General features: G+C 36.7%; 3 protein-coding genes across 3 annotated transcripts in view; 2 read left to right on the top strand and 1 right to left on the bottom strand.

Moving 5' to 3' along the window:
• LOC124165975 (adenylosuccinate lyase) overlaps window positions 1-23,381 on the bottom strand; it is a 400,694-nt gene that overhangs the window by 367,999 nt on the left and 9,314 nt on the right. The window lies entirely within an intron of this gene.
• LOC124166123 lies at window positions 5,233-10,086 on the top strand. The gene is made up of 3 exons (XM_046543781.1): window positions 5,233-5,466; window positions 8,035-8,190; window positions 9,604-10,086. Exons 1-3 carry the CDS (start codon window positions 5,413-5,415, stop codon window positions 9,808-9,810), a joined length of 417 nt encoding a protein of 138 aa, XP_046399737.1. The 5' UTR covers window positions 5,233-5,412; the 3' UTR covers window positions 9,811-10,086.
• On the top strand, window positions 13,337-18,514 carry LOC124166103. The gene is made up of 3 exons (XM_046543745.1): window positions 13,337-13,439; window positions 16,913-17,068; window positions 18,094-18,514. Exons 1-3 carry the CDS (start codon window positions 13,392-13,394, stop codon window positions 18,325-18,327), a joined length of 438 nt encoding a protein of 145 aa, XP_046399701.1. The 5' UTR covers window positions 13,337-13,391; the 3' UTR covers window positions 18,328-18,514.

The raw sequence follows: 23,381 nt of genomic DNA, 5'->3' as shown, positions 1-23,381 counted from the left end.
TCATAGACCCATACAACAACATAAACTGCGACACTCTGCGACAGTTGGATCTCAGCTCTGATCATCGAGAGAGACGCAAGGGAAATATAACAACAAGGTAACGCTCAATTATATATTTCTAGGTCACCGCTGATCACAAGGTGATGAAGTCTCAACTTGGAAGTACCTGCTATTAGTTCAAATTAAAGAGCAGATTACCCGATGGGTCATTCCATATCAAGTGGTCTGATTTCAGAGAACTACTCTGTTTGGCCATCACTTTTTCAATACCTTAATAGAATAAGTCGAGCCTGATTATTAAATATTAATTACATAAGATATTTTACTGCAAAAGCAGTCTGATTATACCTATAGATTGTACATCGCCAATGATAAAAACTCAACATCAGATTCCAAGTATAATTTAACATTGTGATATTTTCCAATATTTTGATATATCGCTCAGCCCCATCGATCATCAAATGAGCTGGTCAAAATAGCAAACCCAGAATGGAAAAATAGTAAATTCTTTCAATCGGATAGAACAAAAATGACATAATACAATTATCTAGAATCCTGAAGAATGAATGTATGGGAGTCAAATTCCACTTGGCTAATGCATATTCGTTGAATTCGGAGCCCGTAAAAACCCATGGAAAAGGAAGGAAGTGGTCTGGTGGTGCGGTATAGCGGTAGCACCTTGGATACAACACGTTGGAACATTCCGCTTGGATTCCGTTGAGGGTACTCAAAATGCTTCATAGCCACATTCACCGGATTTTTGAAAGTCATACTGAAATTTTATAATACTCAATTGAATGTTTTTCCGATTTCATTCTGCTAGGAACTTTTTCGCTAACTTAAGTTACTTGTTCACAATAACAACGAAGAGACTCCGGTTCAGAAATAAAATGAGTTCTGGAAAATAATTAAGGAATAAGCTTACGATGTCATGAAACCCCGGTTGTGCTTTTTCAAATACATTACTGAACCTTACAAAGTTTATTCTTTCATTTTCCATTATGGAAAGATTTCACACAGTTAAGCCTGAATTCATCAGTTATATGATAATTTATTCACAGGCAAAGGCCTATGAAATGCAAATGAAACTAAAATTTTACCACATCGGAGAAGAATATTAAAACATTAAGTCAGCGATTTGAACTGAGGCTCTGACTTTATCATACATAAATTCAGCATTGGAATATTTAGACCCGACTCTGCGATATGACCTCCATAAATTGTTCCTCACCTACAATGCTTGATTAATTTTCAATAGTAAACGACACTATATACTGAGATTCAAGCTGAAACCTAACATTTCGAACAATTAATTTTCAGGGAAGGTAACCTCGCTATCAATAGAAGGAGAACATGTTGACCTATAATATTTAACCGAAAAGTGCAATTATAAGAAATTAATTTTACTCAAACCGAGGAAATTTCATTTCTATGAATTAATAGTAAAAGTTTACTCGACCTCAATTCATGATGTTACGAAAAAGATATTCCAAAAACATCGTATAATTCGTTTCCAGATAAAAGTGGGTAGCAAGAAAAAGTAAATTACCAATTACTTTGAGAACATCCTAGATGACGGACAAAACAGAGTAGGTTTTCTAGAGGACCCAAATGACTAAACAGGCGATATTGCGGCGTTCTTGCATAGAACACCCATTTCCGATTCTAGTCAACCGGGAAACCCGATCAAAACAAAAAAAATAGAATACCACAATAAAAGTCTTGAAAAATGACGAAAAAATGAATCACGGAAATATTATGTGAATCTAACCACCTGGCGAAAACAAAATTCAAGGCTGAATTATAGGTTATTCTGGACACTTCTACAGTTACGAGAAAAATAACTCCAAAAGCATCGTATAATTCGTTTCCAGACAAAAGCGTGCAGCAAGAATAAGTAGCAAATTACCCATTACTTGGAGAACATCCTTGAAGACAGACAGGTTTTCAAGAGGATTCAGCTGACTAAACAGGCGATATCCCGAGAGTTCGCGTAATGCATAGAACACCCATTTCCGAGTCTAATCAGCCGGGAAACCCGATTTTAATGAAAAACTTGAATACCAAATGACGAAAAAATATGAATCAGGTAAAAATTACGTGAATCGAGCCACCTGATGGTCAAAAAAATTGTTCAATATTAAATTATAAGGGAACTTCTCCAGTACTGGGACTTGATTCATTACACGGTATATCAATCACGTCACAGTATCTATTACAAGGTTTGGGATCGTATAAAGAGAAAATTAAATCAAACTAAGTGCCTTCAGATCCAAACAGTGATGCTGCAATAGCAATAATAGCAATTTGATCTCAATTAATAAATGAAAAAAAAAGAAAACTCCAATCCAATTATAACTCAACTCGCAGACACTAATTCAAGAGTATGCTTTAACAAAATCAAATAAGAGGAAATAAAGAAAGCCAGAAAACTCAGAAACACGTACGAGAGGTAATTTCCTACTGGATCCTCACATTAAGTTACAAAAGACAACTCATGAACAAAGAGTTAAAGTATAGTACACAAATGGCAGCATTTATTTCATTAATTTCAACTTCTATTGGCAAATGCCAAATGCTGTATGCATATCAACTTCAATGGGGATGATAATCAATTCTTCTCATTTTTTAATTACTCGCGCATTAGATTAGATTATTAGATACATAGCAAAACACACAAAAAGAGGAAAGTAGATCAAAAATGATTATATTTGAGAAAATTTAAGTTATTTTAATCGTCCAATTTTAATCCAACCCCAACAGCAATGGGAATGGAAATAGTTTCCTCACTACAAGTTACTGGATGTCCGTTGAATAAACAAAGAGTCATTAAAAAATAAAACAAACTACATCATCACCCAAGGAAAATTGATATTCCCTGATACTTATAATTTTCCCAAAAGCAGGCCGCAGGAGCGCCTTGCCACCTTTGACCATCGAAAGTACGCCCTAATTGCAATATTTCACACTAAAATATGGTAAAATTATCGCCTGAGAACTCAAAAAATTATTTTTCCTCCAAAAGATTTTTCCAATAGCGTCAAAACTGTTTTCACTAAAATTTTAATACCTTTCAGTGCACTAAATCATCCTTTAATGAGTTTGAAACGAGGCCGTCAAAAAGTGCTCACGACCGTATTCACAAAAAAGAGCGTTAATTGCTTTCGAGGAAGAAATCCCGAGAAATAATGTAGCCAAAATAACGCACGAATAATACTTTCTAGTTAGTAAAGAAAACTTATTTACAACGCTGAATCGTACACTCCTTCTCAAAATCTATCTCTACAGAAACGGTACTTAAATTTATGAATTACCATAATGATGTCAAATGTAGCACAATTAATTTTATTCAACATTAGGGAAGAATGGGTAGGGGAGGCCCGGGAAAGACGCATATATTGAGGGAAAGTGTCGAAAAAACTGTGAAAATATATGATCAATATAAATTTCCTTGTTACTTATCAGTACTTTGTTTAACAAACTTTCGACTTAGCTATTAAACAAATAAGAACTTAAACAAGGTTTTCTCCTTATATCGATTAAATAGATACGTACAAATTACCCTTTTTGCCCGTAGTACCCGGGAAAAACGGATATGCCTTACGATCAAAAATGATAACTTGAAAAAATTAATAAAATTAGTCTTAACAATCATTTCAGAGGTAGCAGCCTACTACAGCATATGATGTGCGATTCTCATGCGCCTATCCTGGAACTGGCTGCACTATATCCAGTCTTCGATAATCGGCTCACTGTATTTTAAAGTACACACCAAGGTAAAAAATCTGATTTGGCCAATTTATTTATAGATTTTTCTGTATTATGTCTATGGGTCTTATTAGTGGTGATGTGAAGCTCGCCGAAGGTTTTTCCTGAATGGTGGAATCAGGCAAAGTCGTTTTAGACCTTTCGGGTATCTCAATTTCACGGAGACCAGGAAAAATAGTCGATGAAGTAATGTGGTTTTTTGTCAGCATGGTATCTGAGGGATATGAACGTAAATAAATGTGCAATAGAACAAATAGAACGCTTGATTGATCACTAAACAATTGGTGCCAAAAATATGTTCGAACGTATACAAAAAGAACTGCTTCAGCAAATGACATTGGTTAGTGGACCCTTTCAGATCTCCTCACGACTTGTCTTTTGCTTTTGAAAGATAAAACTTTTGGAGGTGGTAGTCGCTGCCCTTCACACATGTTCGTTCATGTTATATATGTTAGTCACATCAAAATCGTCTCTCTCCTTCAAAACGAATACCTATCCTTTTTGCCCATACCCGTCTTGCCCAAAGCTGCAATATAAGAAATGTGCATTATACGTTCACTTATATTTGGCGGTTAGTGGAAGACTACAGTTACAAATTAAACTTAAAGAAACGTACCATCGAACAAATAGAACGTATGATTGAGCACTAAACAATTAGTGCAAAAAACAAGTGTACAAACCTCGACGAAAATCGTAAGAAAACAGCTGCAATCTTTATTATTCACTTAAACGACAAACGCGCACCTGTATTGTTTTTTTAAACAGTTATGTCGTCGCCCGGCCGATCCGCTGACCTGGCCTACTCGTATCGTGACGCCATCCATAAGCGATTTGTGGAAAAATAGTTTATTCTCCTTGCCCGCACTATGCTTCAATCCCGGGCCTTCCCTACTTATTTTATTTTACGTTGAAGAAATTTAAAAGCCAGTTAGTAATGGGAATGGATGGTTTCATAAAATTTCAAGTGATAGTTTATACAAGCTACTTAACAGGAACTTGGCGTGACGTTATAACTTTATTATTAATACCTCAACTATGAAATACACAGCTATTGAGTCACTAATGGAACAAGAAACCCCACCTTCCAAAAATCAACAAAGAATTATTCCAAAGCTGACATTATTCGAAAAAAAATCCCATTGCCCACGCAAGGCCGGAAAAACTAGATCATTCAGAACGGAATCCCAAACCAGAGCAGGAAAGCGAAGAGTCATCACAGCACGCACATGGAAATTCGAGGAAAACATAGATATATTGCCAGGATAGTTCAAGCTTAAATGACGCGGAATGACCGAGAGTAAAGTGTGAATGGATTATGACGAGGAGTAAGTTTAGACGAGAAAGAGTGATAAGGCTGACGGAATAGGCGAGAGTGGAGAGGGAAGTGTTGGAAGGGGTGGAATGGGAGGCGATGGAGGGGAAGGTGGCCGCAAAGAAAGGTAAAAAAGTGCGACGCCAGGGATTCACCGCCATAATCACAAGCCATCCGGTTTGGAGTGAGACGGGTCATTACCAAAGCGCGAGTTCCTCACGCCGCACTGGTGCGCTTACCCCCGCGGGCTTTAAACGGTGACATAAGACAGGCAGGAGCAGGAGAGTCAGCAGAGGATAATTAAGGACTGAAGAACGGATTAATCACCCAAGATGCCGAGCACACCACTGGGAAAGACTCTGCTCGCTTGCAAAATCCTCGAGTTCGTAAGTACCAGATTTTCGTTCTACAAACGTTAATTAATACTCTTAAAATAGCATTTGTTATTGAAAAAGTCTTAATTACCGTTCCTTACACCCTCTCAGTACCATGTGTAAGTTATACAGCGACCCGCAAACGAGGTCCATCACGGTTATTTCGACCTAAGAAGGACATTTTCTTCGGTCGAACCAGTAAACATAAAAGCCTTTGTTACGTATATTTTTCTAGTCTTAAACTATTGTTATTATCAGATAGGAGCAAAATGAAGCAACAAAAGCAATAGGAGTTTTTTTAAAAACTCATTAACTACGAGTAAATAAACCAAATACCTAGTTACTTTTATTCTATAAATAGCAACATTGTCATTTCAGAAATCAAATTACAATAGTCATAAAACAATTGGGCGTTCTACTATCCGATATGAACAAGTAGAACCAAATTAATTTTTTTTCGAACGAACTCCGTCCTATTGTAGCAGTAATTTGTAAAAGTTGTAAAACTAATTTTACCCCGAAGAGTTAATTTTTATTCCCGACTTTGATTAATAAAATAAAACGAAAATCTTTTCTATATGAGAAAAAGTATTTACTCTGGGTATAAATTTAAAAACAATTATATTCTACGAAAATCACTGGAAGACATTTGAAAAACTTCCGGATGTTAGGCAATGGGGCGAAAAAATATCAAAAGAAGACCCGCCCAACGTGAAGACAGGAGAAAACAAATAAACATGCACAAAGCATTTCATAATTTTCCAAATATTCACTCATGTTCAGAATAAATTACACATGAAGCGAAGAAAAAATTCATTTAATCTGAAGAAAATTACGAAAAGGAAATAATTTATTACAGTGAGGAATGAACAATACGGAACTCAATACATAGGCACGATTCTCTCCCAAGGTTCCATCCAACAAAAAGTAAATATTGACCCACTATGAGCCGACATTCCTTGACTCTCCCATCCCTGGACGGATTAATGAAGACTGATTAAACAGAGGACAATAAACTTTTATTTTCTCGCAAAGTGCAAAATTTTCGGCCTTTTTGTTTCAAGATAAAGGCTAGTCCTCGTTCTCGGCAGTTAAAGGCTAGGTGAAACAGCTCTGTGAGTCATTTCTCAGCTTACCCCGTGTAATAAGATCACAGAGTACTTAATTACATTGGTAAAATGAGTGGTTACATCTTTTTGATGGCGGTAGACCGCACTACAGCCGAAATCTTACGACTCCAAAACTATGGGGAAATTTCACAGAATCAGCAATGTTTGAGTGATACTAACAATCGTAGTAAATAAGCTACCCTCACGTGAACAAAAGAAGGGACACATACTCAATAGAAAGACATCAATTCATGGGAGGGGAATGATGGAAATAGCCTGATATCCTTGACGACGCACTAGCTTTTCAGTTAATTACGCGGTCGATATGATAAGGAACAGAGAAATGTATTTTTATTGTCCCTTACACACACACAGTACCTTTCATAGGCGTATTTTTTGGTGTGAGGAAACGGATTCGGAGAGAGCAACAGAGAGCGAAAGGGTGTGGTTTCCGTGAACAACCATGTCCGCACTCAGCTGAAGGTGACATGAGGATTGAAGCGCGACTTCGCAGTGTGCTGCAATAGGGAAATATCCACAAGCCACACTGATGTAAAACTCTGTGCAAAGTTTTAGTACTCAGGATATTCGATAATCGCCATGAATACTATCCCCATGTTAGAAATTGATCCATCAGGTCCTCTTGGGTTGGAACAGTGTTGATCATGATACGCCAGACAGATACCCTCGCCATGAAGGGAATAGCTCAAATATTATTTAATGCATGACGATCAGCTAACAATACATATAAACCCAATTCTGTTCACTATTTCATGATATTGAAACAAAAAGTGAGTAGCTACTAGGTAAATACATTCGTACCCATGGAGAAAATGCAGTCACTAAGATGTAATTCGTGAAAACATCAGTTTCTAATGATTTGAGAGTGTATTTTACACCTTCAAAAATGGAACTAGGATTACCAGTAGGGATTAAATGTTAGTTTGATCCGCAAATAGCAATCTAAAGTTAGAAGATGATGGTACACTGCATACAGCACAAACTGTGTACATTAAAAACAAGAAACTAATTACTGTCGAAAACCATGCCAATAGAATATTAAATAATTACACAGAAAACAAATGGTGACCCCAAGCAAGGAAGTGGTACAATTTGACATCCTGGGATAATTGAATTTTCTTCACTGCCAAGAAAAGACGTCAAAATATGATAATTTACTAAATAAATATGAAAATTGAAATAAAATATGAACATTTAAAAATGTTACTAAGAGCAGAAAATACACGGTAGGAAAGGAATAAGACCAACAAACTTAATTTTGCGAATCGTTGGATTCATCAAATCACATTTAAGATTACAGATGGATTTTAATTTATTTGCATCTAGGAAAAAGACCAAAAGCTAAGGTGACACTAAAACAAGTGGTGGATACAATGTTTTCAAATTGAAAAATTTAAGTTACTGATAGATAAATAAGGGTAATAATTCCCAAATTCTTCTCCACTCAAAGGTGATCGTGTGCATCTGCATGGGTCTTCACGTCAACTCACAAATGATAGCACTGTCGCAGTATTCATTGGTGACCATTGTATTTGGAGCATACATCATCATCATAAGCGGAATGTTGCTAGGATTCGTGGTCTGCGAAAGGATTTCCAGAAAAATTGTAAGTATTCCATTAAAATTAATGAGTAATGGGCATGAAAATAATAGCTAAGCTCGGACGCAATAGTTACACGGCAAGAGTACAGAAGCTGGCACAACAGTAGCTTGCACAAATTATAAGATTCATAATTACTATGCATATAATGTTCACCGAAGTTAACTGTTTCTCCCACGCATTATCATGACCTTACCTGACCCCTGACCTTTTTACTATTCTAACACGCCTCAAGAGAACTTTCAGCTGCTTTCAAGCTACAAGATCAATTCAAGCTATACGGTGTACTATCGTACCGTTAATATTAAATTGTTATTCAGTGGCCGATTCTGAATCAATTATTTGAGCCAAAGTTAAATTAAACTACTTGGTAAAAGAGCTCTTCCATCACGCTACCCTTTCTAAACCCAGCTCATATGCGGGAGAAAATTTAATCACAACTTCACTGTGTGCAAGAATGCCGATGAAAAAGTGACATATAGATCTATATCAATTACGCATAAAAATTCTAGAAACCAACAAATGCATCAAAATCATTTGGTTTTAGAAGTATCTTAATGTCTCGTAAAGCGACCAGGCATATCATACGATATTGAAAATATCAAGAGTATTTTCGGCAATACGAATTGAAAAATGAGAATCCCACCTCGAATAAAATTTCTTGGGTCTTTTAATTTTTACTTCAAATTATCACGCATAGGTTTCTTCAGAGCTTACCCACTTTTAAATGGAAGGTAATGACATAAAAACTGCAGCGCTCTTTAGTTTAAAACAAATACTTGATGCACTACAAAAATGCGCTGCTCAATACGCCAATGAAATTTTGCGCTCCGAAGAGATGCATTACCATCACTCGGCTGCTTTAAATAGTGACAATAACTTATGCAATATGACTTCCTGCATCGTTTCCTCATCATATTGGAGAATTCAAGTGATAGTTAGTGATGCATTCCGTAATTTTAGCCAATCACAAACACGCATAACGTTTTCTGTGAATTGCCGATCTTCAACCTAATTGATTTCAGCAACAAAGTAGTTAGGGCATTGGTCCAGACTTTTGAGATAATTTTCTGAGCCAAAAATCCCCTTCGCCGTTTAATTTCCAAATGATGGCGTTCATATTGCCACGGCAGCAAATTTAACAAGACAAGGGCGAACCAGAAATAATTTTACGTTTTTTTTTTTTACGAGAGAATGGAGGAATTAATTTCGGAGGGGTTTAACTTAAGACAGTGTCCTTCCAAAATATCGGAGATCTTTGAACCCCTTAACTCCCCACCACACCCACGCTAGCTACGGCCAAGGAGGGAGGTAAACACGTGATTCAAAATTGGAAGTAATACTGCAAATTAAATAGTGGACACGCATCTCGACTACTTTTACAATAACTCACTACAATTTTTTTCGTAATCATTGCAGGACATGTACTACACTTTGCTGGGAATGGCTCTCTTTGTGGCAGCTGGCAGCTGCTTGATCTCCAACTTCTCTGGAAATGGAATATTTTACCACCATAACGTAGACATCGGGTTGGCGGCAGGATCTTTGGCGATTATCAACGCCATTCTGATGTTGGTTGACGCCGTCATTACCTTCAAAGACGTCCACGAATACACACCGCATTAAAACCAACGCTTCCATCATCACCTTCGAAGTACAACTGTCATGCTGCGTTGAAAAGGCCTTCAGCGAGAAAGCAAATAATTGACATGTTTGATTTTCATTTGACTTTAATAATTCAACATGAAATAACTTATTGAAAGCACTGTAACTCACAAACGTATTGAAGTCATACATTTATTTTTTTAATATTAACCAATCCATTAAATTATGCTTCTGATTAAATTTCGTGCATCAACATGAAATAATGTATTGCAACATCAATAAACTCTTTTTACTGAATTTGAGGAGGATATATTTAATACAAACGTGAACATGAACCGTAGGTACCTCATTCCAGGGGTAGATTCATGTTTTAAAATACGCTCTCTCAAAAAAAAACAGTATAAAATGCACTAAAAATAAAAAAATAATCTCTTCGTCCATCGCTGAATAAAGCACGGGAGCTGATTATTAGAAAATGGGTGAATAAGCATGCAATATGGATATCTAGACCTAATCAGCACCCAGGCTTTATTTTCCAAGTTTTGAAAAGCTTATTTTTTCGTTTTCAGTGTATTATGTGTTGTTTCCAGAAAATGCGTTTTTTCAATCTTCTTCTATGTTATTTGTATTTACTATTTTTCTAGAGGTGAATCATGTAATCAATTATACCAGAACCCCTAAATAAATTTCTGCCAAAATAATTCATAACTAACACCATCTACTGACAAATTGTAAGACTATTTTTCCACGTGGAAATTTAGTTAATTTGAGCACCAAGGAATAAAATTTCAAATGTCTCATTATTGAATATCATACATACATCATGAGCAAGCAACTGTGCAAATTTTCAAGCCGTTCCGATGATTGGAAGTGGGCTAAAAGTAAATTACAAGATTCCATCGATGAAACAGACAAACAATCCATGCAAGGTAAGAAAAAGCGTGTAAAAATAATTCCCATTCTGCCATTCTCTCATTAGTTAAAACTGAGAAGACGCAAAAGCTGCTGTCCACTTCACATAAGTTGGTGACGTCATTAGAGTACAGGTTCACAGTAGGTCACCAGAGTGTTAACAACAAAAAAACATCGCGAGACCGCAGCGAGGAGCGGCTACTTCCAGCGTGAAGCTCAGAAGTGATGACCCACTCGTTATGAGCTAGTGACGTCATTCACTTATTCGCGAGAGGGATTCGATTTTAAGTCGCGAAAGCTCGTAAAGAGGATTAACAAATTAATTTTACCTCTTCATTTTTCAAACTTTAATACTGTCGGCAGTATTAATGTACTGTGAAAAAAACCCACTCACTTGATTCAAGTTGATTTATCACTATCAATTACAACTCGGCATCAACCCAACAACAGTTCCACCGCGTTCATGATCGGAGAATATTAAAACCGATTCACACAAGATTCGTAACATTTCTATTTCCTTATTAATTACAATGTTACATCGCTTGCAGCCTTTTCATTTTCCTTGAAACATGTCACCGATGCAACATTTAACAATTTTTGCGCGATTTAAAAGGAGCAGCTTTATTCAACATTCCCCGCACGAATTAATCCTCCAACCGCGAAACGTCTATTGAATGATCGGATGATTCATGTCTCGTTCTCAGCGATATAGCCCCATTTAGACACCACTTCCCTCACTAAGGATCACGTCTTAACCTAAGATAACTTCTCACACTGACCCATCGTATCTGACCACTGCGAACTGAGAAATAAACCATGTACAATGTACATGGTTTATTGTCAGTGTAGTGATAGCATGTCGAAATATGTTCATACATATTTCGACATGCTTTCACTACCCTGACAATAATCACTATTATTCCCGAAATAGCCGTTGAATAACGCAACTTTCACAATATAGTCAACAAATACTTACGGCAGTGAGCATTCATTTACAAAACAGGTATCAAATGAAATTATTTGGGGCATTACGTGCACCCAAAAGAATATCTCAAGGAATCATAAGCCAACCACTATGTTGAAAACGTAACAGTATTTAATATTAAAAATATTTTAGCAATATCAATCTTTCCTACAAGAATATCAAAACTTAAGTCATGTGCTTGATACATAGACGGTTAATTTGCTCATATAGTGGTTAACTTTACCTCCGAATATTGAAAATCATATTACTTCCGGGTACCTATCAACAAAACCGACTCTTAACTCAAAGTTTTTATACATAATTTAATCTGATTTAAAGATGAACAACTAAAATAAAATATGAACAATCCAGTTTAATGACTGGTATCTTGATTATAGAATAAACATTCGTAAAAAATATATTTTCTTCAAAATAACACGTTGATTATAGAGTAAAAACAATGAATTTCTTTAGGAGAAGGCTATGCCACGATTCGAAGGCCTCGGACTCCCGAAGTCGGCATCTAGCGACTTAATGTGGAGGTGGATATTGTTATTTTAATATCAGAATCCGATTGGTTTCAGCAAATAGATCATTTATCTCCGAAATTAGTAGTTCAAGATAGGAAAATGAGCCCATATGTACAAGAAACGTTTAATGCTATAGACCTACTTATTCTTTTGGATGCATAGCTGTGGCCCAATGAAAATAATCTCTCCAAATCCTCACAAGGTATAGAAGAATTCAATTCGTTTGAATCAACAATCATTTCGAAAAAATATAAAAGAAATAATGACAGTGATAGAGGTATAATAAGGACACACAGTTGATATAAAAATATTTGAGGCCCCACAAACCAATGCAAAAAGAACACGGTGGAATTTTAGGAAGAGTGAGTGAAATGTGAACATGTTCACGATTTATATTAGATCCTTAACACTAGGCCGCAACGAGGCTTAAGGTTTAAATCCCCCTTCTCCCACGAAGCATTTGTGAGAACCATCCCCACCCCGAAATCCACAGAAACCCCCCCGAAATAATTTTCTAGCAAAGGCAAAGATATTTACCACCAAGAGATAGCAAGTAAGTTGGGTTTTATAAATACCGTTTCACCTGGGTCTCATCCAAACGAAATGCTAAATAAAATCACCGGGAAATATGAATTAAAAATTTAATACGCGACGTTATGATGATCGGCCGCGTTTAATCAAGGCCGAGTTGGCGAAACGTATTCCTTACACGGAAAAATAAAATACTCTTATTTGAACTCGATCAGGTCCACGTGACCAACCTGTATTCCAAACCTACCATAATAAAATCAAAAAGACATTTTTTTAAATCGACCACGACGAAACGAAGATAAAGACGATTAAATGAAAATTTACGGGCATCAGCTGCAACCACAAAAAGTAAGCCGTTGCAGTACCACGGAAGATTGCAGAATGAAGATGAAAACACTAGTCAAAATTGTACCAATGACACATTTTTATGTTTGGGAACGCATCTCATGACCGAGTAGGAAAAGCTAAAAGGATGATCCGAAAAAATTGTACACTTATTCCCGAGACGCAAGCCGCTTCGCTGAAGGAAGTGGTGGTGGAAAAAGTGGGGCCGGGATATCCCTAAATGTGTCACAATCTTACGTCGACCACGATATCCAGGACAAAACAGTTAACATGATGTATCCACGGCAAGCAGACTGGCCTGTTCCACGGATAAGACACCTATGGCGTGGTCCAGGAGCGCTGCACTCGCTTGCAAGATCACCGAGTTGGTAAGCCCACTGTTTCCAAGACTCATGCTCGCTTATTCCTAATGTAGAAATTATCGTACACACACTATATAGTTATTTATAATCAAATTGGGTTTATCTTAAAATGTTTTATTTGTTACAAAATTTTGCATATAGCATAATTTTTACTTATATTATCTGATCACCTTTATTATCTAGCAATTACTTTATTTCGCTTTACTTTCGCTTTACCAATTCGTAATCTTAATACGCTTATGCTTTTTAACTTTTAAAATGTTTGTAAAAGGGTTTACCCGTTTATTAAAAAAATAAATTATTTTATCTATGCCCAGATGTGCAATAAATAATTTTTTGCTAAGAATAAATCAAAATCCGGTGACCAATTTTGGATGACGACCTCAAAATTTGAAAACAAAAACAATTAAATGCAACTGAACCGATAGGTCAACAGTAAAATTTATTTAACAGTATTATTCGTGTATCCAGCGCACCCGAATTTTCAAGCAGGCTCGTGAGGAAAAATATTATTATTTCCGAAGAAACAAAGTTTTGTACTTGAGCCCGCATAATTTTGTCATACGATGAATACCGATTCTTAATAAAAATGCTACGCCCAAATTATTTTATTACTGACACACGTACTGAGTGTTGACGTACGTCTTTCTTAAAAATGTATTGACTTACATATTAATATTATCACAATGCACAGCCTGCTTTATTGTGCATCGTTTTCTCCTACAATAATCACAATTATATACAATTACGTAATTAACAATTAAAATTTCATCTGTTCGAAATGATATCAAATGAAAATAATCGCAATAATGTACAATTTCAACCCGTGAATATTCGATTACAGAAATCCATTGGCGAATCAGCAAATGAAAGCGGAATGCAGTCCGTACCTGATAGATGTCTGATAAGAGTTTAGGAAATAACATATGTTACATACATAATAACATACTTTATACAAGGTGGAAATATTTCCCAATCTGACAATATTGTCAACGTCATCATGCAACGCTGTTTTTCATAGCCCCCACTTCGTCACTTAAGTGGTTTGTCGCGAGATGTTTCCGATACAGCCTTTCTCCAAGTAACGTAGTATGCTCAGACTTTGATTAACGATGATCGTTATCTCTAATTACTTCAAAATATTTTACACATATGCTACCACACCATACTTACCTAATCACATCGATTTATTCACAAAATGTGAAACTTTGGAGAAAAAAACCATAGGAATTAACGGAAAAATGGCACGCGAAAATACGTTAAGCGAGCAATTTTAACCGTGTATAAAGAACAAAAACTCCATCGAAGATTAGATAGGAACATCGAATACCTCTTTAAAAGTCGCTTTCGAGTATAAATCTTAAAACAATGAAAAACGGCCGAATGGCATTCAGTTTAAGACACATTACGGGCACGGCTGATATAGAGAATCAGCCAGTGTTCACATTAAAAATCAATTCAGGCTCGTAAAATTTTAAAGCTATACATATAATATGCTTCGCCGCTAAATGTATTTAGAGGACGCATCACACCATGTCAGCCCATCTTTTTTCGCGACATATTAGGGGGCGTCCATTAATTGCGTGAGGTGATAAAGGCGATATTTGGACCCCCCTTAGTGAGATTTGGCTCGACCCCTTCCCCTAATCTCACGCGAAACTGTTCAAAATGCGTATTTTCAGCAGAAATGCGTGTTAATGCGTTGGATTTGATTTTTAAAAAACAACAATTTTTACAATAATTTTTATTTAAGATTAGTTCAGACTAGTATTTAAGATTACTGAGATTGTAGTCTAGAATCACGTTTCACACTATTTCCAGCGAAAAAATTACGTGATATTTGCCAGCCCACCCCCAGATGAGTAAAAAAATCCAAAGCTTTAAAACAATTGAGATTGCGTCTTCCAGCCAATTATCACACTCAAAGTCATGCATAATAATTGGAACAAAATTACATTTTTACAAACTCATAACGAAAAACTGCGTTACCTAAAATAAAGGCAACGCTCAAGCTACAATCTACATGGTACACAAGTACATAGCTTCCTTCCCTGGCCCAGATTTTGCCCGAATTTATTGATGAGGACTAAGTATACAAGCATGCATTCCTTCCTATCATTCCTGCGACTAATAAATTGCTTATTTATTTCCTGTCCGAGGACGTGGTTCTGAATGCACCACTGAAAGATTCACATGAAATGATTAAAAATTTCACGGGGAAAGATTCTCTATTAAACGGAGGTAGGCAGAATTGGTTGGGAAAGAATTGTAAAAATAAGATGTAGTAGACAGAGAAGGGGGAAAAATTATCACAAGTCTGGTGGCTAAGGGGTTAAGCCATTGCCTGGCAAACTGAAGGTTGCAAGTTTAAGTCCCGACCGAATTGGTCGCCCCATTCAAGGCATCAGGGGTGCAGCTAGGAATTACGGCTAGGGGCGTTTTAGGTGCAACTAATACTGTGGTGTCTGGGGGTATGGCATACCCGCCAGGGTAATCGGGAAGTGCGGGGGCCCACCCCAGAAAAAAAATTTTAGGATAAATAGTGAGTTTCACGGCTTTCTGAGGGATATTTTACAAATCTTTTCACTATTCTCTAGCTAATATTAATGCAATTAAGTAAAATGGATTTAATTTTAAAATTTCTCTGAGCTCTGGGGGGGTTTTATCCCCCAAACCCCTCCCCCTCTCGCTGCGCCACTGCAAGGCATGGTGTTTGTGATCTTCCAATGTTACTTGCCGACTACATCCTGATGTAAAGGCCTTAGTATGCTGTTTCTGGGGTGAGAGAGGTATAACAATAAATTTAGGATTGTGAAAATCATGAGAATAGGTGTGTTATCCAAATTATTGAAATTTCATAACCCCTATAGACATATAAAGTTTTGCAGATAGGTTCATATTCATACCCAGAAAAGATCTGAGGAGACAGTAAAGGGAGAGAGAAAGAAGGGTTTACTAAATTGACTTTCAATACTTTTAAATGTATTACAAATAATATTACATTTAGTCATTACTGGGTAAGAAATTACATTTATTACAGTGGAATACCATTTTAAGAGGTTTCGTTACCATGCAAGTGAAGATTGAAATCTTGTGATGCGGTGATGGTTGGGGTACCAATGGTGTTGGGTTATGCAAATCTTTTTCAGAACCATTCTAAGCTTGAATGGTGATTTTGAAGAGTTCCAGTTTTATTAGACCAAGGTAGCGAAGTAATCAAGCATTAGGATTAATTTTATAGCCGAATAATCTTTTTTTATTACGATTGAGCATGAGGCAAAAGTAATTTGCCAATGATAAATTTGTACCAGCAATTGTATGGCATAGAAAACCACAATAAACTTTCCACTAAATACCCGAATTATCAAGCGATGACCTATGAAAGCATTGACAGTCTAATTTACAATGACAGTATTATCAAGTACAATCTAATTTTTGCACTAAATGTATGTTCACATAAAATATTTTCCATTCAATAGGTGCTGGTATGTGCCACCATGGGCCTACAAGTCTCATCTCCGCCCATGCCAAACACTGATGCTGCTTTCATGCTAATAATCCTAGGAACATACATCATATTGATTCCAGGAATATTAATAGGATACCTTACAGGAGAAATGATTCCATGGAGGATAGTAAGTGAGACTAAAGCAAAATATGTATTAGGTTCCTAAAACAAGAATGTAAACTTAAAATCAAGATTACTTCCCATTAACTATGTTTAAAGATCAAAAATGAGTCCTGAGTAATCTCATTTTTGTCAAGGCGAGGGTAATTGGTAGTGCAGATACAGTGGAGAGTAAGCTACATGTTATGAGGTGAGTTGCTCAGATATGGAAAAATGCTTACTCAGAGAGTTGCCAGAATGAGGGAGGCCTGGCATTTAAGAGAGCGATTAGAGCAGCACACACATCATTACAGAGATGACATTGGCTATTAATAACTCCACAATGTAGAAAAGGAGAAACTGCACAACATAGCCAACACAATATGAAGATTTTGGAATGTAGGCTTTCACAGCGAGTTTCATTGATGTCAACGGCTTTCAGGAGCAGCTGCATATTGCCGTTTTGCAAAAGCTCGCTCGCATGACGAAGCGCAATGCGCAGCTGCTCCCGAAAGCCGTCGACATCACAATATCAAGATGATAGCTTCAGAATTACAGCAATGGTTTGAATGAAGCAGGTTCTTAGAAAAGAATATGGTACATGAAACCTTTTTACATTCCTGCACTCAGTCAACCAACTCTATCCCTGCCAAATAAATGTGAAAAGAACTTTATTAATTGTGCTCAACTAGGTAAACTTCACTTCAATCTGATTTGATGTGTCAAGTACTGACACAGTACATGCCTGTCAAAATAAATCAATTTTTAAAAAATTTTAAAAGGTGAAGTATTAATTTGGAAATGAAAATTTCTGTACATCAAGACAAGTTGATAACAATTAGTACTACTTTCAGTGCACACATACAATACAGCTCACCATATCAATATGTAATTATAAAATCACCTTCAAAAATGACCTTTTTTGTTGACGTTGCAATTCTCCACCAAAAACTGGTATGAACCAACCAATAACATAGATGAACCATTACAGCTTGCAATCACTTGACCTTTAAGATTATGTAAGTACTCTAACTCAAATATTTTTTTTCACAGGATTTATTCTTCACTATAATTGGGATAGCTACTTTCGTGGCAGCAGGTGAAGCTGCAGAGAGAAATTATCTTGAGTGTATATATGATCAAGACTCTAACATTGTAGACTTTCTAGTCATACCAGGAACTTGGTTAATGGTGATAATTCTATTTATAGACTCCATAATGATCTACTTGAATATTCCAAGGGAAAATCACAATCTTGATACAACTGGTTTGGTCAATTTTTCATGAAATTTACATGACATATAACACTATCAAAACAAAGTAATTTTTACAGATTTGTAAAATGTAAAGGCTGTGAGAATATATGCTGCAGATTGAGTTATTTATGTACCATTTATATAATTTGCATCAATTTTACATGCCTGTGGCATCACTGATGCCTTTGATTAACAATAATAATTTTATTTATCCATGATATCTTTGATTTAATTTATGAAAATAGCCCTTACAACTCTTTGAACTATCAGCAGGTACATATTTCATTTACACGATCAGTCAAGCCTCATTTAAGTTGTAAAGAGCATAATATATTGTCATATGTATTACCATGACTTAACCCTTTCAGCGCCAGCCTATTCTGTTTGATATGCTGAAGAATGCCAAGGCTTTTTTTGGCTAATATGTAGGCTTGCGCTTAAAAATTTACATAAAGACTAATATGCATTTTAAGAAACTTTTTTTTAATTTCCTCCCAAAACTTACGGGTATGTTAAAGCATGTCCGATTCTAAAAATAGTTACCAAAGCTACATGAAGCACAATAAATAAAAGGTGAGAGTTTAAAAAAACCCGGCTGATAGATTGGCCCTTTTGCACTCTTCGCACATACCTCCCGGGCCGATGGATCGGGCCACTGGCACTAACGTAAAAGGTTTAATACACAAATACCAAGAGCAGGTAAGTTTGTAATGAGGGACATACTGGACGATCATGATTATGCTCCACATATTGAAAAGTGTATTGAGCACACAAAGAATAGCAGACGTTATTGTGTTATTTCAATGCGATGACATGGTCTAGTGATATACATAAAAACATGATTGACTGGTGAGTAAAATTGTACAAAAGCAATGACTATTTCAATTAAATAAATGCAAAGAAAGCATGGTGAGGAAATCAGATCAAAACTTAGGGCATACTATGAAAATGATCATGAATATAGTCTCTATTGATTGCCTTACTAAGCTTTCCCCAACACTAATACAGTGGAGCCTCAATCATCAATCCACAGTTCATTGGATTATCCATGCATCATTTACCTAGCCAGTCCACCCAAACACTATCCATTTCCTCTGTTCTCCTCTTGTTATCCTTCTCCACCTAAAAAAGGCTATGCATATTTTTAATGCTATTGGGACCAAAAGATGCAGAGAAAGCATGATACAGATACCAAAGCTATTGTAGCTGATAAATTGATCATGCATAGATTATATTTTTTTTATTTTATGAGGATCTAAAATAGTGGAAATATTGACTTCAAAGTGTTCTGTTATCCCATTTCAAAGCATAGTAACTGAATATCTTTGAATTTCAAAGGTGCATTCATCTTACAAATTGAACCATTTCCACATTCATTCTTTGAACAAGAATTGTGACATGTTTTAAAGGTATAATTATGTCTTAGCACTCACAGACCATGTTCACTAAGACAACAGGAAAACTTGCAAATGTATCTCATTTGAGTTTAGCGCCAATCCTTGCAATTAGCGTAAATTTCATTAATAGTAATATGTATGGATAGGTCAAGTTTGTGGTCCACAGGCAGAAACCAGTTTCTGAACTGGACGAGTCTATTTCCTCAAACAGTCTGCTCACAGAGGTTAGGGTGAACGGACTCATTTAGTACATATTGTGAAATGGTCAAATTAGGTTAAAGCTTTTTATTCATTAAGTTTTTACTATTGTATTTTATAAACAGGCACGGTTATATATTTGATTTCAGATTTCAAGTGATTAGTTTTCCATAGTTGTATTTGTTGTAATTCGTTCTTTGGGGAGAGATCATTGAGGATCGAACACTCTTTCAAGGTATGGTTTCTTCTGCAAATCGTTCAATTACTATTTAACGAGATTTCTCTGCAAATGGGTGAATACCAATAAACAATGTGTCCATTGACAATGAGTAGATCAAAATAAACAGACACAAGCATCAGTTGAATTTGCGGTAATTTCCTTTCAATTCCGTGACTCACTAGGCATTCATCTCTCCTAAACTGTTGGCTACTCTGACGTCCGTCATACCTTTTCCCTCAAACTCCAAGGAATCGAACGACCACAGCCTTCCCCTTCCCTAAACTTCTGCACATTTGCGGGCCATAAACTTTCAAAAGGCTTATAAGAGGATACCTCTAGGGCAGGGGTCAGATACTTTTGAGACAGAAGACTCAAATTTCCCACTCCCACTTAATTATGAATTCACGGTTTTTTCAGGTTTTCAGTCTAAATTTCATCAAATTCATGGTCTCTTAATAAGCCATTTTAGGCAGAAATATTGATCACGTAACAATCACCGGCCGGGCGCTAACTAAAAATTTAACAAGCACGATAGATGCCGGGAATACAAACGCAGCAATGAAAGTTCTCTTAGGACGTCACCTATCACCAGCAAAATTCAGGGCCAGCTAAAGGTTGTGAGTGGGAAAATGGGGGGTGGCACGGAAGTGAAGAGGAGTCTCATTTCTCGCCAGGGTTAATGATCACTTTGGCTAACGGTCTTCAGCCTTAAGGTCTGTGTGTCGTCATGGCACACAGACCAATAATAGGGTGGTTTCCTATTATTTTTTTATTGCCTAAATCGAAAGATTATTACTCCTGGAGTACGTATTTCACGCTTTTAGATTTTTAAATGACGATATCTATTTTTCGCGATTAAATGAAAAGTGAAAATTTTCAAGCGCGCGAAAACGCGACGCTTAAGTATGAATGTCGGGAAGTCTCTCCGCGTGACGTATTTCTGGTTCCCCCTCCCGCCCTGCGAGGTGACCTTGAGGCGAGGCTTAGCTCTGATACGACGCAGGCTGCTAGCGGCTAGCCTAGTACCCTGCTGGCTGGTAGCGCTTGGCTTAAATAAGGATTATTAATAACTTATCAAACGAGGAAAACTTTCCGACCTTAGCCAGTTTTAATAAGTGATTGTTAAGACATGTTTCCCTGAGCTCTGCGCCTCATGCATGCAATGGTAACCTCAGACGACGTATAACTCCTATCTTCTCGTATAGAAACTAGGTCCCTGTGACGTCACGTGGAGTGGCATCGCATGGGCGCCAATCTGGCCCTTTTCAAATGAGGATAAAAATGGACCATTGCCATTCGTCTAACCCGGTATTTCTAAAACAAAATAATTTGTATATTATGAATACACTAATGGTGGGTAACGAATCGCAATCAATGCCTTTCGTTTTCTTTGATGAAGGATACCACCCTATTGCACTTCGAATACACGTGTGCAGATAAATGCGTGGACAGAGTCTGTGAGTGATTGACCTTGAAACATGATCGACATATCGATTTTACTTTTCATCTGTCAATCGTATTTCTACAATCAAGATAGAGATTTTTAAGTTTTTATGACGAATTCACAGCTTTTTCCAGGTTTTTTCACGGTAGAAGAAATTCTCGGCTTATTCACGGTTTTAAGGTTTTCACAGTCGAGTGGGATCTCTGAAATGATGAAAATACAAGGGTTGCCCAAGAAGTAATGCACCACAATTGTTTACTCAGCCGACAACAATGGTGGGAATGCTAAACGTCACACGTGCATCATATGAACAGACTTATAAAAAATATTGGGGGGGCCCATATCGGAGGTCTTGCTCCGGGAAGAGGTTAAATTCAAAGTGTGTCGCAGCACCGAAACACTATCATGATTCACACCACTATTTTTCAGCTAACTTGCCTTCTACCGTATTAAATATTCGTTTAAACTCATTACTGAATGTATTTTAAAAGGTAACTATCGTCAAAGATGGGCAAAATAATTACTGATATATTTTTGTGATTTAACAAAGTATAATACATATAACTTAATTATTTTCTTGAATTATTGAGGGGGCTCGGCCCCCCCAAACGAATCTTTGAGGGGGCTCGGGCCCCCTCAGGCCCCATGGAGTCGGCGCCACTGCATATGAAGTTTCATGAATGCCAGCACAAAATTTCCTGCACCTAGAACAGATAGCATTGCTGCAGGACCGTTTCAAAATGGCATCTGTAAGCGATGTATGCTTCAAACAGTATGCCATCATTTAGTTTCTCACTGCAGAGAAAGAAAATGTAGGAAATAATTTAAAAAGTTTGAGAAAGTTTAGTGGAGTATCTGCTGTCAATAGGAGTACAATTAGTCACTGGGCTCAGCAGACGAGGCCATCAGAAGGCGGTTCAGTGGTGCTATAAGATTTGCAGCGGTCGGGGACCAGAACAAGCAGTAGTAACATCAAGGAAAACATGCCCTTGTTTTGCACTGGAGGAAGGCCTTAGAACGGGATGGAGATTACATGGAAAAATAGGATGTGCAGTTGAAACATCAATCTTTCATGTGTGCAATTCTCATTATGTGCAATGAATAAATGTCAAAGGAAAAAAATATGGTGCATTACTTTCTGGGCAATCCTCGCACAATTTGAGTCCCATATTCATTTCTGATTACATGCAGTACCATTGTGAAAAAATGCCTTCCTAGGCAGAAAATTAATTCATATTAATTAAGAGAATAATTCTCAAGCCCCACCTAATATCACAACTGTTAGATTCAGACAACCAAGCAGTGAAAGTCATGATACGGCAAATGCATGCAAGGGCTTATCATACAGAACAAAATACAGGAGAAAAAGATCACTGCATCCATCATGCTAAAACTTCTCCAGAATGAAACTCATCAGACTGAAAAAAATTCAGAAAGTTGCATATATGTGTATAAATTTCATAACGAAGTCAAATTCTGGTAGTCATAATAGCAATTCACCACAAGGCACCATCTCAAAAATACTATATCTATCTGAATCCACCCATACAGAAATAGGTTTATGTATATTAAAATGTAAAATGTTTTGGTAAATACAGTGTAGGGTAGTTAGAAAACGTCACATGCCGATAAATTCTTCTTAATTCTAAATATAGAAATGAAAAATATTTATAAGCAGCAATAACTTATATGTATATCCAAAGCAGTATAGTCTCAGTCAGTCTCTCTGTAAAGGATGATGTTGAGACGAAAAACTGTCAGCAAGCTCAGGGTTATCATTGATATCAATACAAATTTGCATTTGCTTGTTTGGTATTGTTTTGGGG

Source organism: Ischnura elegans, chromosome 1 (assembly GCF_921293095.1).
Source record: "Ischnura elegans chromosome 1, ioIscEleg1.1, whole genome shotgun sequence".
In the NCBI taxonomy this organism is placed as follows: domain Eukaryota; kingdom Metazoa; phylum Arthropoda; class Insecta; order Odonata; family Coenagrionidae; genus Ischnura; species Ischnura elegans.
The sequence above is the reverse complement of the archived record's forward strand: the minus strand, read 5'-3'. Positions and strand labels throughout refer to the sequence as shown.

Excerpts from the sequence above, each read along its gene's own strand:
- LOC124166123 (XM_046543781.1), top strand. The coding sequence starts at position 5,413 with ATGCCGAGCACACCACTGGGAAAGACTCTGCTCGCTTGCAAAATCCTC. Across the intron at positions 5,467-8,034 it reads CTTGCAAAATCCTCGAGTTC|GTGATCGTGTGCATCTGCAT; the intron begins GTAAGTACCAGA and ends CTCCACTCAAAG. Across the intron at positions 8,191-9,603 it reads AAAGGATTTCCAGAAAAATT|GACATGTACTACACTTTGCT; the intron begins GTAAGTATTCCA and ends TAATCATTGCAG.
- LOC124166103 (XM_046543745.1), top strand. The coding sequence starts at position 13,392 with ATGGCGTGGTCCAGGAGCGCTGCACTCGCTTGCAAGATCACCGAGTTG. Across the intron at positions 13,440-16,912 it reads CTTGCAAGATCACCGAGTTG|GTGCTGGTATGTGCCACCAT; the intron begins GTAAGCCCACTG and ends TCCATTCAATAG. Across the intron at positions 17,069-18,093 it reads AAATGATTCCATGGAGGATA|GATTTATTCTTCACTATAAT; the intron begins GTAAGTGAGACT and ends TTTTTTTCACAG.